General features: G+C 51.8%; 1 protein-coding gene across 6 annotated transcripts in view; it reads left to right on the forward strand.

Annotated features, from left to right (window-relative positions):
• The window catches only part of ADAMTS14 (ADAM metallopeptidase with thrombospondin type 1 motif 14), an 87,688-nt gene extending 84,108 nt beyond the window's left edge, over positions 1 to 3,580 (forward strand). For 4 of the 6 annotated variants that reach the window (XM_053922792.1, XM_053922795.1, XM_053922793.1 and 1 more), the window contains exon 22: positions 538 to 3,580. In XM_053922792.1, the coding sequence (XP_053778767.1) occupies positions 538 to 1,034 (497 nt within the window). In that variant the 3' untranslated portion in view covers positions 1,035 to 3,580. The remainder of the gene's footprint in view (positions 1 to 537) is intronic. The other 2 variants (XR_008426689.1, XM_053922794.1) reach the window with 2 other exon arrangements.
• The last annotated feature ends 8,255 nt before the right edge of the window (positions 3,581 to 11,835 follow it).

Raw genomic sequence — 11,835 nt, forward strand, 5'->3', positions numbered from 1 at the left:
CTACGGGTGAGGTCTCCCAGTGCCCAGGCCACGCCCAGACCTCCCAGGCTCCCCGGTGGAGGAGCTAGGCAGCAGCCGTTTGCAAAGCTCCCAGGTGATTGCAGCTGGCAGCGGGCAATGAATGATGTAGAGCCGTGGTGGCCCAGAGTTCCCATGTATCGGCATCACCTTGGAGGTCTTGTCAAAACACAGAGCTAGGCCCCAGCCCCAGAGTGTCTGATTCAGGAGGTCTGAGAATTAGCATTTCCGACGAGTCCCTCGGGAATGCTGATGCTGCCAGTGTGGGGGCCCCGCCTTGAGAACCACTGCTCTCGGGGGGTTTAGTCCTCTGTCACACGGTAAGGGCTGGTACTCAGTTCTCTCTCCCGTCAAGCAGCTCCATGTCTGCATCGGGGAAAAGGCTTTGTAGGGAGTCCAGCCAGAGCAGCAGCAGAAGGGCCTGCAGCTGGCAGGCTGAGTGGGAGGTGGGGGGCTGTGTCCTGGTGCCTCCCGCTGACGAATGTCCTCCTGGCTTCGGTCTTTGTGCTGTGTGTGCAGCAGAGCCCTGCGCGGAGGACAGGTCCATTCTCTGTCAGGTGGAAATGCAGGACCGCTACTGCTCCATCCCCGGCTACCACCGGCTGTGCTGCAAGTCCTGTACCAGGAAGACCTCAGGCCCTGACGCCAGCGCGGGCCCCAGCCGGGCCTCACCAATACCCTTCTCCACTCGGGGGAGCCCCTCCCCAGAAGCCAAGGCCCCTCCGGATGCTGTGGAGCCCACTGTGGAGCCAACAAACTCAGACAACCATCTGCACGGTCGACCTACACAGCTCCCAGGACCCCTGGGCACAAGCTCCCCAGTGACCCAGCGCCGCTTTACTCCCCAGAAACTGAGCCCTGGAACATTCCGGGGTACTTCCCCTGGCGCCACCCAGTGGCTGCCTTGGGGCTGGACCACGGGCCCACCTCTGCCAGCTTCTGAGGGTAAAGGGCAGCTCAGGGAAGACCTGAAGCATCCCGGCACCAGCCTTCCCGCCACCTCCCCCGTGACATGAACCCTGTCGAGCCCATCCCGCCAGTCAAGTTTACACTCTGTGGGCTCGAGACCCCCAGCTCAGACATGCAGCGGGCCAGTGGCAAGCACAGACTTCCTTTTAAATTATTTGTCTTATTCTAGTTTTGGGCTGTGATACTTTTCACCCATGAGGTGGGTGTGTGAGGAAGAAAAAAATCAGGGAAAGTCCTAACCTGAGATACCTCAGCAAGCAGCCCAGGTGACCGATCCGAACCTCTCAGGTGCTCCCATCTGTCTCCCCTGCCAGGACCGAGGGCCTGCTAATGCTCTGTCCTTAGAGCTACTGGTGCATCCCTTTCCAGAACTGTGAGGCCCTGTGGAGGCCCTGTGTACTGGCCCGTCTGCCCAGTGAGGGGGGTGTCCGCAGGGCAGGCAGTCAGAGAAGAAGGGAGCTGGGGGTGAGTGTGGTCGTGAGGCTCCAGCTGCAGGGCTGGGGCAGATAGGAGGCGAGTTCATCTCAGGCCCAGCATGTTGGAGCCAGAGCTCCATGCAGCTCTTTAGCCAAGGCCACGGCGCGGAGCCCAGCTCGCCTGCGCTGGCTGGAGGGCACTGCCAGTGGCTGCCTCTGCCCAGCAGACAGCGCTTTCTGTTACAGCTGGAGCCCTCCAGCCTCCCTCCAGCTCACCCAAGAAGAGGGCTCTGAATACTCTAGAATGTGTCTTCCTCATCCAGAGGTTTCCCAACTGGTGCTAGAGCTCTGGCTAGTCCAGAAATGGCAACTTTGTCTTCACTCCAGGACGTGAAGGGAGACGGCCTGGAAGGGGACTTTGTGGGACACAGAGGGAGACGTGAATTCTCAGGCTGTGCCCTGTCAATCATTGCCCTTTTGCCAAAGACCAATCCTACTGGAGTAAGGGGTCTGCTCCCCCCGCTGGCTCCAGCTGGGCCAGAGGTTTGTGGTGCTGTTGGGGGGTGGGGTTCAGGCCCCAAGGCTGAGGACCAGAGTCCACTAATGACTGGGCCCTGGAGATGACAGGGGCCACCCAGGGCCAGATATGAGCCTCTGCCCCTTGCCGGCGTGGGGAGTAGACATGGACCCACAGCGCTGTGGTGCTTCAGCTGCCCCCACCCCCCTTGCCTCCAAGGGCAGGTAACTTCCCTAGATACTCTGGCTCTTGGAAGCCACCTGAGTACACAAGGGGTCCTTACTCCCAGCCGCGCAGAGGGTCTCAGACTCTTCAGCAGGCGGTACAGGTGCTTGCTAGTCCTTCCTTCCCCGGGGTGAGGGGCTGTTCTGAGCCATGCTGGAGGGATAGGAGCAGGGGGTTGGCCTGTACGTGCCTGGAGAGGAGAGCCCTAGAGGGGGCTCCCGGGTGCCCTCTCCACCCGCCGCCTGCCCCTCCCTGGGTGCTGCGCACACACTGAATCGTTCCCGAGACCCAGCTTGCCTGTGTTAAGGGCTGTAAACTCTGCGGCTGAAATCCAGATCTTTAAATTTTTATGTATTTATTAACATTGTCCTCGGTGTTTTGGACCCCAAAACGTTGTGTTGTATTTTTTTCCTCTGTTTTAGAGGGCAGGAACAATGAAGGCAGAGCTCCGGTGTGTTGGGCTGGGCTGTAGCAAGATGATTGGGGGTGGGGGCCAGACGGAGAGGTGCTGGGGACACAAGGAGCCTTGACCCATGGCCTCCCTGCCTTGGCCTCGCTGGCTCGGGGCCCCTCTGAGCGCCAGCGCAGGGTGGAGAGGCAAGCACAGGGCTGGGGGCCCACTCAGGCTTCACCGAGTAGCTCTGTGGCCTTGGGCAAGTCACCATCCAGAATTGGGTTCAAAGGGTAGAAGTACACGGGAAGTAGTTTTGGGGTCTGCATAGTGAAGGACATTATAATTAGCAAAGCTATTCAAACCTGCAAGGGCGACTTCCTTAGAAGGTGGTGAGCGCTCTCTCCCTGAAAAAGTCCGCACGGAATGCAGGTGCAGGCCAGGGGCTGGAAGGAATGGGATGCATCTTATCGGACAGGGAGGGCTGACAGGAAACATGTGCTATACAACTTAAAAAGTACCAACCCACACCTAACCCCTTGCTGTGTCAGACATCACTGATCCATCACTTAGTGTATGGATTGGTCCCTCCCTAATATTGTGGGGCCAGGACATGGGCACAGAGAACACGTCCAGGGACCTCACATGCCTGTGGGGGCATTGTAGCCTTCAAGTTCAAGCTCCATTTACATCTCCCTGTAAACCACCTCCCCTTGGGAACTATCCCCTATAAACGTCTACCACTTGGGCCTAGAGGTGCACACCCAGTAACCCAGTCTCACCTTAGGGAGACTGACCCGGAGATGCTAGCACAGGCCCTAGAATTGCATTCAGGATTGTTTAGGCCCAGTGTGGGCCCCGGCACCCAGAAGGCAGCTCACAAAGAAGGGGACTGTGGGCCCCAGGTGGGGCAGTGCAGTCCTTGCTGTGGTGGGCAGGGTGGCCCTCTCAGAGCCCCAGCACCCGCTCGAACAGCGGCTTTGGCGCATTGCGTGGGGCAGGACTACCACAGGGAAACACGCTCTGTCCCCTCCCCCATGGCCCCGCAACAATACAATGGAAACGGTATTGCCATCCTGAGATTGTCAGGCTACCTCTTCATTTTTAAAATTTTAATCCTCACCCGAGGATATGTTTATTGATTTTAGAGAGAGAGGAAGGGGGAGAGGGAGAGAAACATTGATCCCTCACCAGGGATGGAACCCACAGACTTTTGGTGTAGGGGATGGTGACTGAGCCACCCGGCCAGGCTATATCCTCATTTTTAGTGGCACATAGCACCCACTGTGTGGCTAAATGACCATTTATTTAACCCGATCCCCTGGTACTGTACTTGTAGGCTGTTCCTAAATGTTGGCACCATAAACAGTGATGTGAGGTAGAACTTTTCACCATCACCTGGTTTTTCGTAGAGAGCTTTCCAGAAGGGAAATGGAGTGGGAAATGCACCAGAACCACATTTCACGGACACTTCATATACACTCCCCAATTGCCTCCAGAAAAGTTGTTCAGACTTCAGTCTCTCCAGTGGGATAACAGGACTGTAGGCCAAATCTTAAAAATTGTGTTTTTCATAATCTTCTCTCAAAACACAGAAGAAGTCTTGGGCATTAAAACAGATGACAGACATTACCAGAACTTCTGATTTTGCTGTCTGCATGGCAAGAATTGGCATTCACTGTGACATTGCCAAGAGCCTAGGATACATGAGATGCCTTCGGAGTCGCCTCAGCTGGCCATGCCGTTAAGCGGTCAGCAGGGTGCAGGGGCAGAGCACGGTCTGGGAGGCAGCAGAGGCAGGTTCCAGCCCAGCTCTGCACGCCTTCGTGTCTGACCGTCAGCGCCTCACTTCACCTGTCACCTGCAAGGTGGGGAAAAAGAAGTACTCCAAAGCTCAAGTGGGACTTACCGACAGTCTGGGTTTGGTCCTCCGGCTGCATACCGCCTCTGGTCTGCTGGGCTGGACCAAGGTGGGCTGGCCCAGACCTTCCCAGAGCCGCCTCGAAAACGTCTTTGCTTGGAGCCCCTCTGTCCTCTCCTCCTCCTTCACTCTGGTCTGGGATGTGAAGCTCCAGGTCAGGCTATTTAAAAGCGCCAGAGCCCTGCAAGGAGAGCCCTCCCTCGGCTCTGGCTAGCCTGGATCGGAGGGGGCCCTGCGAACAGCTCTGGAAGGAGAGTCTAGAAGAGGGTGCTGGCCTGGAAGCCGGGGCACCTGGGTCTGGCCGTGTGGCGGAGCGGTCACGGCTGCCTCGGAGCCCCGGTTGCTTTGTGGTCTCTCTGTGGTACTGGGGGCAGCAGTGTGCTGCGCAGATTGCGCGCACGGCGCCCTCACCAGCTGCAAGTTCCTTAGCCTCTCCTTGCCTCTGTTTCTTCACCTAAAAAAATGGTGATACTAGTAGTATCTAATCTTGTTATGAGAACTGAATGGGATAATATATATGAAATGCTAAACATAGTGCCAGGGACATCAAAAACCTTTAATGGCCTTGGCAGGGTGGCTTGGTTGGAAGGACGTCTCATACACCAAAAGGTTGCAGGTTCGATCCCCATTGGGGGTGCGTGCAGGAGGCAGCCCACCGATGTTTCTCTCTCACATCAATATTTCTCTCTCTTTTTCTCTCTAAAATCAATAAACATATCCTTGGGTGAGGATTAAGAAAAAAACATTTTTTGAAGCTTTTAACAAATGTTAGTGATTTTTATTATAGGGATTCCCAGTTAATTCTATAGTCCGAACTTAGAATCACACTGTCCAAGTAAGAAGGGGCCTAAGAGAGCTGACCTATGACCCGAGGCCCAAGGAGAGGAGGGACTCCCCGGCTCAAGACTGACAGCTCGCTGGGGCGGGGCGGAGTGCCACAGGGCTGTTCCCTGGCAGGGTTTGGGGAGAGACCCTGGGATGTGCATGCGGGTCTTCGGGCCTTCACCCGAGTGCTGTCCATGGTTGGCACTGGACGACTGCCCACCTTCTGCACGGGCAGCCTTGTTCGGGGGCCCGCCTGATCCTAGAAGAAGTGGACAGATCTGGGAGAACCGGCACTATTTCCCCCCTTTCCTGCTGGCAGGAAAGAAACACCTAAGCAATCAATCCCCGGGGTTAGTTGCCTTGGATGGCATACCCAAACTGGGCAGAATGGGAGAAACAGAGCTGGGCCACATCAACTTAATACCAGCTCTGAAAAGCCGAACAGCCAGCGACCGCAGAGGACCAGCCTGTGGTTCAACAAAAGCAAGCTGATTGACTTGGTGCGGCGAGGAGGCGTGGAGCGCCACGGAACGCGAGGGACGAGGGGTGTCTGTTCCAAGGTTTGGGTTTCCACCGCAGGATGGGTCCTGGATTGGTGGCTTTCTGAGGCAGGGTTAGGGGAAGTGAGGCTTAATTGGGGGTCGGGGGCTGGCAGGAGGCAAGGGTGGTTTAGCAATTGGGTATCTTCAGGAATAAATCAAAAAGCAACAGTTCTCTGGGGGACTCTCATAAGAAAGTAAGTTACTCAAAGAGGGGGTGATTGCGGCCTTTGACAGCTGCTGCAGACCTTCGGGAAAACTGCCTTTCCCGTTAACCCTGCGCGGCCGTGCTGTGCGCGTCCCCGCTGTGCGCGTCCCCAGCCTTCCTGATGGATAGCGGGCTGTGTGTGTTTTCCAGCCCGAGCTGATCTTCGTGCTTGTACCCTGCTCAGGTTTTTACTCGTTCACAACCAAGTCGGCCAAAATTAAAGTGCAATTACTATTACAGCATCTTGGTGGTTGTTTTCATTTCTTTGTGCACATGTCGGTGGGCCAGAGGAAATGAAAATAGCAAGGAATGGGTCACTACTGTAGAAACCCGGGGAGTGTCTCAACCACACCCACATGCTTCAGAAGGTTCACCCAGAGACGCCACCACTGAGGCCAAATCGAGCGAAGGCTCCAGGAGTGGACACCTGCTTTGTCCCCTGGAAGTAGTGTAATGATAGCAGTTGGGCAAAGAAGTCTAGGAACCTCACAGGTTCCCCGCCCCCTAGTCTGGTGGAGAAGGGACTGTGGGTGTGGGAGTGCCCAGATGGGCGCTGTCGCACCTGGTACTTATCTCCCAGCAGGGGTAAAGGGCACCTTAGGTGGAGGTGGAAGAATTGCTAATGTGCATTGCTCTTTGCCCCCAGCTGTCAGGAAGGAAGCGTGTGAGCAATAAGGACTCTAGATGAATGATCTCTGATGGCAAACACAGGCTTAGGTGTGTAGAAAACGCCGACTGCTGGGCTGCAAAGAGCAAGCAGAACTTTGAGATCCTCAAACCAACGTGGGGGGCGGGCTTTTCTTGCAGGGCACCCCCTGTAGACCTAGGGAAGTCCCAGACAGGATGGAGAGTCAGATACAAAACAGGAGTTTTGTTTTTAAAACAACATTATACCTGAATAGACAGTCCTTCAAAACAGATACATAAATGGCCAATAAGCACAGGAAAAGCTGTTCCACACCATGTGCCACCCGAGAAAGGCACATTCAAACCACAGGGAGATACCATTTCACGCTCACTAGGATGGCTACAATTTTAACAAGACAGATACTAACAAGTGTTGACAGGATGTGGAGAAATCCCAACCCTCATACACTGCTAGGGGGAATGTAAAATTGTGCTATTGCTTTGGAAAACAGCATAGCCATCCTTCAAAAAAATTAAAATTAAAATTAAAAAAAAGTGTTGTCATATGACCCAGCAAATCTGCTCTAGGTAGATGCCCCCACGAATTGGAACGCACACAAATTTACGCACAAATGTGTCCAGCAGCACTATTCACAATAGCCAAAAGGTACTGTAGAAACAACCCAACCCATGTGTCCATCAGCTGAAGAATGGATAAAGAAAACTGGTGTGTCTGTATTATGAAATATTGTTTGGCTATAAAAAGGATGAAGTAGTGATACTTGATACCACCACATGGATAAACCTGAAAACATTTTGCTGAATGAAAGATGCCATTCAGAGAAGCACACGTTTTGATTTCATTTATATGAAATGGCCAGAATAGGCAAATCCACTGAGGCAGAAAATAGTTGGTGGTTGCACAGGGCAAGGGAAGCTTCAAGCAAATGGAAAGTGGCCAGTGGGTATAGGAAACTTACTGCAGACCTGTTATGAAAGGGGGGGGGGGGGTCCTCCTGGGTGCAGGAGTCTGTTTCTGGAGTGAGGAAAATGTTCTGGGATTGACTGTGTCGCACAAATCTGTGAATACTAAAAACCATCAAGTCATACACTTTGTTTACATGGGTGGATTTTATCGTTTGTGAATAAAACCCCAATAAAGCTGTTGTGTTAAAAAATAGTAGGGGAAACTGGGTGTGGCATATATGGGAGCTCTGTACTATTTTCTGCAAATGTAAAACAGTTCTAAAATTAAAAGCTTATTTAAAAAAAAAAAGTATAGATGAAGAAAACAGAGACGCCATTGATTTACTGGCTTCCCAGGACCCAGTCTGCCCCAGGCAGCTGAAGAGGAAAAAACGGGGAGACTATCAACCTGTGACACTAGGCTCTCAAGTTCATGTTCAGAGGGGAGGGCACAGGTAAACAAACAGGAGAATCCAGAAGCCACCGTTGGTGCATACCGTACCCATGCAAAAAATTCTACAGGAGAAAAGGGAGGGAGGGAGGAATCAAACAAGAAAGGAAAGGCAGAGAGGAAATAGCATGCCAGAGAATGATGAAGTATACATTCTGGAAGAAGATACCCCCAGGAATAGAAGATAATATTACATAAGAAATGTGTGTTCTCAAAAAATTAAAGATAACAAACTATTTGAAATAAGAGTTCAAAGTGGAGAATAGAGGGAGTTGAAAAGGAGGTTGTGTGGGCTAGGAAAAGAAGCAAAAGACAAAAATAACAGCATTGCAGTGTTAATAAATAGAGTAAAGTAATATCAAGGGTATATTGATAGTTGGAGCCCAAGGCAGTGACATGGAAGGCAGATGTGAGAAAAATCGCGCAGCATGCAGAAGAGATTTACCCAGTGTGCAGCAGAGGTGAGCTCTAAGACTACCCTGTGACCCCAGGGAAGGGCACACTTGCAAGCTGTTGGAGTTGGGACCAACCACTTAACTTCTCTTCTGCCTTCTCATCTATAGACTTGCGCTAATGCCAATCTCTACCACGTGGAGTTACCATGGGCCAGACAGGGCAAAGAGCCTGGGCTCTGCCCACTCAAGCTGCCACATTTGAATCTGGAATCTGCTTCCTATTTGTATGACCTTGACCAAGTTGCTTCTTTTTTTAGCTCCTTTTCTGCAAACTTGTCATAATAACAGTAACTTCCTCATAAGTTTACAATGTGGATTAAACACTTAATAATGAAACACTTATAAATATGTATTTCAGTTGACATATATTTGATATATAAACAGAGTCAACTTATGCTTAATGGTGAAAAATGACAGGCATTTCCTTTAAAAAATATTAAAATGCCTACTATCATTATTATTACTTAACTACATTCTCTGAAAGTATTAGATAACTCAATAAGAAAAATTTTAAAGTGAAAGGTAGAATGTGGGAGGGCTCTGCCCACAGGGTCCCCCTGGCAGCCACAGATGAGAATAAGTCTACCAAGACACCATCTGCTTGGGGAGGAAAGGTGGCCAGTCTCTCAAAGGGGAAGGGCCAAGAGCCTGTTCCTCAATGGGCTTTTATTGGGTTTAATTTGCATAGGAATACAGGGCATATGTATATGTAAAGCTCATCAATCATTGTCAGGCAGTAATGATCAAACAGTAGGTAACATCCAGAGAACTCTGAGGGCTTATTCTGAGTCAGGGTCAGATAGCTAAAGGGCCATAAAACTTTGGGGAAACACTCATTTCATGCTTGGACCTTTATCATTTAAATTGAGGGTATTCTTAGCAAAGCAGGTTTCACAGGATTTTATGCATTCTTTCTTAGGCCTGATTGCCCCAGGGAACCTGCCCTTTCCAGCACAGGGCCGCACCCACCTTCGGCATTGTTTCAGGCTTAAGGCATTATTTCAAGTTTAAGTTGGGCAGGGGAAGTAAGGCAGCCAAGAGATTAGGAGACTTCTTGCAGACAGAATGAGGACTCAGGCAATGTCAAAACTGAGGGGCGAGGGTCCATCACCCTCTTTTTCTATAACCCCCCAAGTCCTTCCCTGAGGGCCCTTTTCCAACCATGCCTGTCTTAGGTCATCTCTCCTTTGAGGAATCTTACCCATCATTGGCTAACCAGTCATCCGCCCTGGGGCCAAGCAGAGTGAAGTGAAAGGGGGCAGAGGCGGGACCCCTACAAGGAAGATAAGCTTTGTCTCCTTCACGCTTATGGTTGCGATGTCTGTTTACTCAGCCTTAGCCAGGAGGGACTACAGTTTCTGAAACCAGGCAGGGTGGTTCCCAACAGTATAAAAGCTTTGAAAGGAGGCATGGTCTAATCGAGCTTTCCTGCAGAGTTTTGACACAGGCAAAATGAGCCAGGGGAAGGAGAGACTTGATTGCTGTGGCTCTGGGGACAGAGCTAAATTTGGAGCAGCTAGGACAGGTAGTGAGATCTCTGTTACTGCAGATGTCTAAGCTGAAGTTGGACGCCACGCTGTGGCTGCCACAGCGGGGTTTCCCATGGGCTCGGAAGGGGCTAGAGAGCTGCTGACTAACTGCCTGGCCCAACGATGGAGTCCTACGGTTCTAGCAGTGAGGTCACAATCTCCCCCCCTGCCTTTGCTGGAATGGGTCTCCAGCCTATTCTCGCCTATCTAAGTGGGATGGGTGGGGCGGGGAGATCGATGAGCCAGCAAACTGAGCAGCGAGAAGCTGACCCCCGCGTGTGTCCTTGAGCCAAGAGTCCTGGGGTGGCTCTCTGGTCTTCAATTGCTATCTGTTCTAGTCACCGTTTCTCACGGTGTGGTAAGTACACTCTGATGGTACAACAGATGAACTTCGGTGGCCGTTGATTTAATTTAACACAGTTATATTTATCTTCATGGTATGAGAAACTTCTATAATAACACCCCAAGATTATGATGCTATGGATATCAATCAAAGGGGAAATCTGTCTTCATGCTTCAGTCAGAGAAGCAGAGGGTGAGGAGAGCAATTCCAGGGCCTGGATTTAGGGAAAACTTAGGAGTAACCCCAAAGTGTCCTGACACCCAGAAGTCAAATGGGGCCGAGCCACTGAGACAGGCAGTGCTGCCGAGCAGGACACAGAGACTCTGCAAAGCCAGACAGGCCTACGGGCCACAGCCCAGCAGCCAGCCTGTGCAGGATCGGTGGGACCCAGGCCCAGCGCAGCTGATGGGCGAGGAAGGCCGCTGACTACTCTGACCAGTGCTTCTTCAGATGTCTGGAACCTTCGACTCCCCCCGCTGGCTGTCCCCCTGGGGTTTCGCAAGGACTCCCTTCAGACACGGAAAGGATGCTTCCCTGTTGGGAGACTTTGAAGAGGGCCCGGGAGTCAGAGCCAACCGCGCCTTGCTCCATATCCAACAGCTGGAGAGAAAGAACCGAGAGAAAGAGGGGGTGATGTGGCTAGAAGTGAGAGAAGACTCTACTTCTTTGTCTGGAGACTGTAGAGTTTGGGGTGTGGCCTGTATGTTGGCGATGTATCAGAAAGGGTGCCAACTGAGGAGCCCCTCAGCCCTGGGCTTGAATCCACTACTTACTGGCTGTGTAAACTTTGACAGGTTACTGTAAACTGTGGCTAATGACACCTACCTTATGTATTGTGAGCACTGAGTGCGTTCAAGTTATCCCATTCAACCATAGTAGGGCCATACTTTTTTTTTTTTCAATATAGTAGCTTCCATTTGCATACGACGGTGTTTATTTCCACCTTGTTTTTGTGTGTCCACGGTTCAGCTCCCTGTCCTTATCTTCCTCCCTCCTGATAGACTGCAGGGCTGCTGAGAAAGACCTGTTCACAATCTACCCTCAAAACGTGGGGGTGAGAAGTGGGCCCTGGAACATCTGCTCTTTAAGTTGCGATGGCCGTGGGTGCAAAGGCCAGGCAGTGACTCCGGCACTTTGCATGGATTTGCAAAACCAAACAACAGCTGGAGAAGGCAGAGTGCATACATTAGAAGGATGGACTAGGCGAATTTGATGAGAGGTGCAGTCTGTCTGTAACAGGGTGCAGCCAAGAGGGGGACCCCAAATAGGGATTTGTAATGGGGTCCAGAACTCAAGGTGTCCAGGAAATATTAGAAAAATATATAGGATGTCCCCATCCCCACAAGCCTGAGCTGGGGGAAGGGACACATGGAGCAGGGCCATTCACAGCTGTTTTGCGTAGCAACAACAGTGCAGCTAACCTCTGGCATGGTTA

This window comes from Desmodus rotundus, chromosome 4, assembly GCF_022682495.2.
Source record: "Desmodus rotundus isolate HL8 chromosome 4, HLdesRot8A.1, whole genome shotgun sequence".
In the NCBI taxonomy this organism is placed as follows: Eukaryota; Metazoa; Chordata; class Mammalia; order Chiroptera; family Phyllostomidae; genus Desmodus; species Desmodus rotundus.